This window comes from Calidris pugnax, unplaced genomic scaffold (genome assembly GCF_001431845.1).
Source record: "Calidris pugnax isolate Ruff unplaced genomic scaffold, ASM143184v1 scaffold557, whole genome shotgun sequence".
NCBI lineage: Eukaryota > Metazoa > Chordata > Aves > Charadriiformes > Scolopacidae > Calidris > Calidris pugnax.
Window position 1 is genome coordinate 66,445 of NW_015091604.1, and position 2,374 is coordinate 68,818.

The window sequence follows — 2,374 nt, forward strand, 5'->3', positions numbered from 1 at the left end:
AGCCTCTCCTCATAAGACTTGTGCTCCAGACCCCTCACCATCTTTGTTGCCCTTCTCTGGACCCGCTCCAGCACCTTGATGTCTTTTTTTCTGGTAGGGAGCCCAAAACCAGACACAGTACTCACGGTGAGGCCTCACCAGTGCCGAGTACAGGGAGACGATCACCTCTCGGGCCCTACTCACCACACTGTTCCTGATACAGGCCAGGACACCATTGGCCTTTTTGGCCACCTGGGCACACTGCTGGCTCCTGTTCAGCCGACAGTTGACCAACACCCCCAGGTCCTTTTCTGCCAGGCAGCTCCAGCCACTCTGCCCCCAGCCTGTAGCGCTGCAAGGGGTTGGTGGGACCCAAGGACAGGACCTGGCACTTGGCCTTGTTGAACAACACCCCCATCCAGCCCCACTCACCTTAGCAATCTCCTCCTGCAGCTCATCCTCCGTCTGCTCCGACTCTGGATGGGGAAGAGAGACGTCACCAACCGCCCCCAGCAGCGGGGACCCCTTCCCACTGGAGGGGAGAAGTGGGGCTGGCAGGGAGCGAATCACCAACCACCCCCAGCAGTGGGGACCCCTTCCCACTGCCCTCAGGCAGGCAGAGGAGGGGAGAAGTGGGGCTGGCAGGGAGCGAGGAGGGACAGGGCCCTACCTGAATAGTCCACTATGTGTGTGGGGACCTTCTCAGGGGTGACAGCAGCCGGGATCGTGATCTCCTCTGCACGAGGGGGCACCTGCAAAGCCAGCAGACTCTGTTCCAGCCACGCAACCGAGAGGATGGGTGACAAGGGGACTTCAGATCCCCCCCAAAACCGCTGCCCAGCACCCTCCCTGCCAGGGTGGGGTGAGCTCCCAAGATCACGGATCACTCTTGGCCCACTGGGTGGAGGCTGTGGCTCAGCTCACTACATTTTAGCCCTCAGAGTGAAACCTCCAACTGCCTCCCAGCCCCAAGTCCTGCCTCGAGATACATCCGATGGCGCGGGAGGGGAAGGGAAGCCAGCTTGCAGACAAGTCAGTGCTGCCGCCCGCGCTACAGCTCCGGAGATAAGCCCTCAGCTCCCCCCCAGCTCTGCGGGCTGACCTCTCAGCAGCTGGGGGAAGCACTAAGCTGATTGCCCGGGCTTTGCTGCCAGAGCACGGGAAGGTGCGTGGAGCCGGTCCTCCCCCGAGCCCCTGAAGCTGATGCCTCCCCAGCACAGACATGGCAGAGGGCACCATCTGCTCGCGGGCAGCGGGAGAAGGCACCTGGGGCAAACATGTCCAGCCAGACCGATGCCGACTCCCCATCCGAACCACGATGGGACAGCGAGCTGCTGAGCCAGGGGCTGCAAGGGGAACAGGCAGGCAGGCTGGATGCTGCTCCTCACAGACAGCCCAGCTCAAAGCACCAGGTGTTTCCCCAGACACACACAGAAGGGCAGGGAACACAGCTCAGCTCCTTCCAAGGGCTCTGTGCTGGGAGCAAGGGCTCTTTTCCTGGGGAGCAAACAGTGCTGCCGTGTAGGGAAAGGCTGGGCTCCATGGGCTGCTGTGCTGGTGGACGCAGAGACCCCCAAGGCTCATCACACCAGTGGCCACAGTGGGGAGTGAGGCCCTAGGAGATACCTCCAGCCCTCCCCAGGACGGGTGGTACCCCAAGTCGGGGATTAGAGCCAACACCATTTCAGCTGGAGCTCCGTGTGGTCCTCACAGGCTTCAGCTCACTCAAACCAGCCCCGTGGCCGTCACCAGGCCCCAGGGAGCTGCGTGCACCTCCTGGACACCCCCTCACTCGGAGACACCGGGGACAGAACCGCCCCAACCGCCGCCTGGAAGGGCACCCGGTGAGGGCGGCCCGGGTCCCCCATCGCACTCACCTCTTCGGGGAACTCCTCGCCCACCAGGGCCATGATCAGGGATGTCTTCCCCACCTGGGCTAGGAAAGAAAGGGAAGACGGTTGGCACCGGCCCGGCGGCGGCAGCAGCCACGACCCCCGGGGGGCACCGGGGGCGGCCCGGGCCCGCGGGGGACGGGGAGGTCGGTGTCTGTGCCCCGGGGGGAGAGGGGGGCGGAGACCGGTAAAGCGGCACAACGCTTCAGCCCGGGGCTACTGAAGGGAACCCGTGAGAAGGGCCCCGGCCGCAGGAACCAGCATTAACGGCGGCCGGAGGGCACCGCTCCCGGGGCAACCGCCGCGGGGGACACCTCCTCGGGACCGCGGGTAAGGCCCGGCCGCTCCCCGCCCCCCCCCGGAGAAGCCCTCCCGGTGGCGGCCGGCACCCCGGGCACCCACCCCCGTCCCCGCCTTACCCTCCCCGAGCAGGAGGATGCGAACGTCCCGCTTCATGGCGGCGCCCCCGCCGCCGCCGTTCCCGGGGCCGCCGCCGCCGCCGC

General features: G+C 66.0%; 1 protein-coding gene across 2 annotated transcripts in view; it reads right to left on the reverse strand.

Moving 5' to 3' along the window:
- The window catches only part of RHOT2 (ras homolog family member T2), a 20,041-nt gene extending 17,673 nt beyond the window's left edge, over nt 1–2,368 (reverse strand). The window contains exons 1-4 of one of the 2 annotated variants that reach the window (XM_014961819.1): nt 2,291–2,368; nt 1,857–1,915; nt 650–731; nt 412–455 (exon numbers count right to left, since the gene is read on the reverse strand). In XM_014961819.1, coding sequence (XP_014817305.1) covers nt 412–455; nt 650–731; nt 1,857–1,915; nt 2,291–2,327 — 222 coding nt within the window. In that variant the 5' untranslated portion in view covers nt 2,328–2,368. Of the gene's footprint in view, nt 1–411; nt 456–649; nt 732–1,856; nt 1,916–2,290 lie in introns of those variants that run through there. The other variant, XM_014961818.1, reaches the window with a different exon arrangement.
- Between the last annotated feature and the right edge of the window lie 6 nt (nt 2,369–2,374).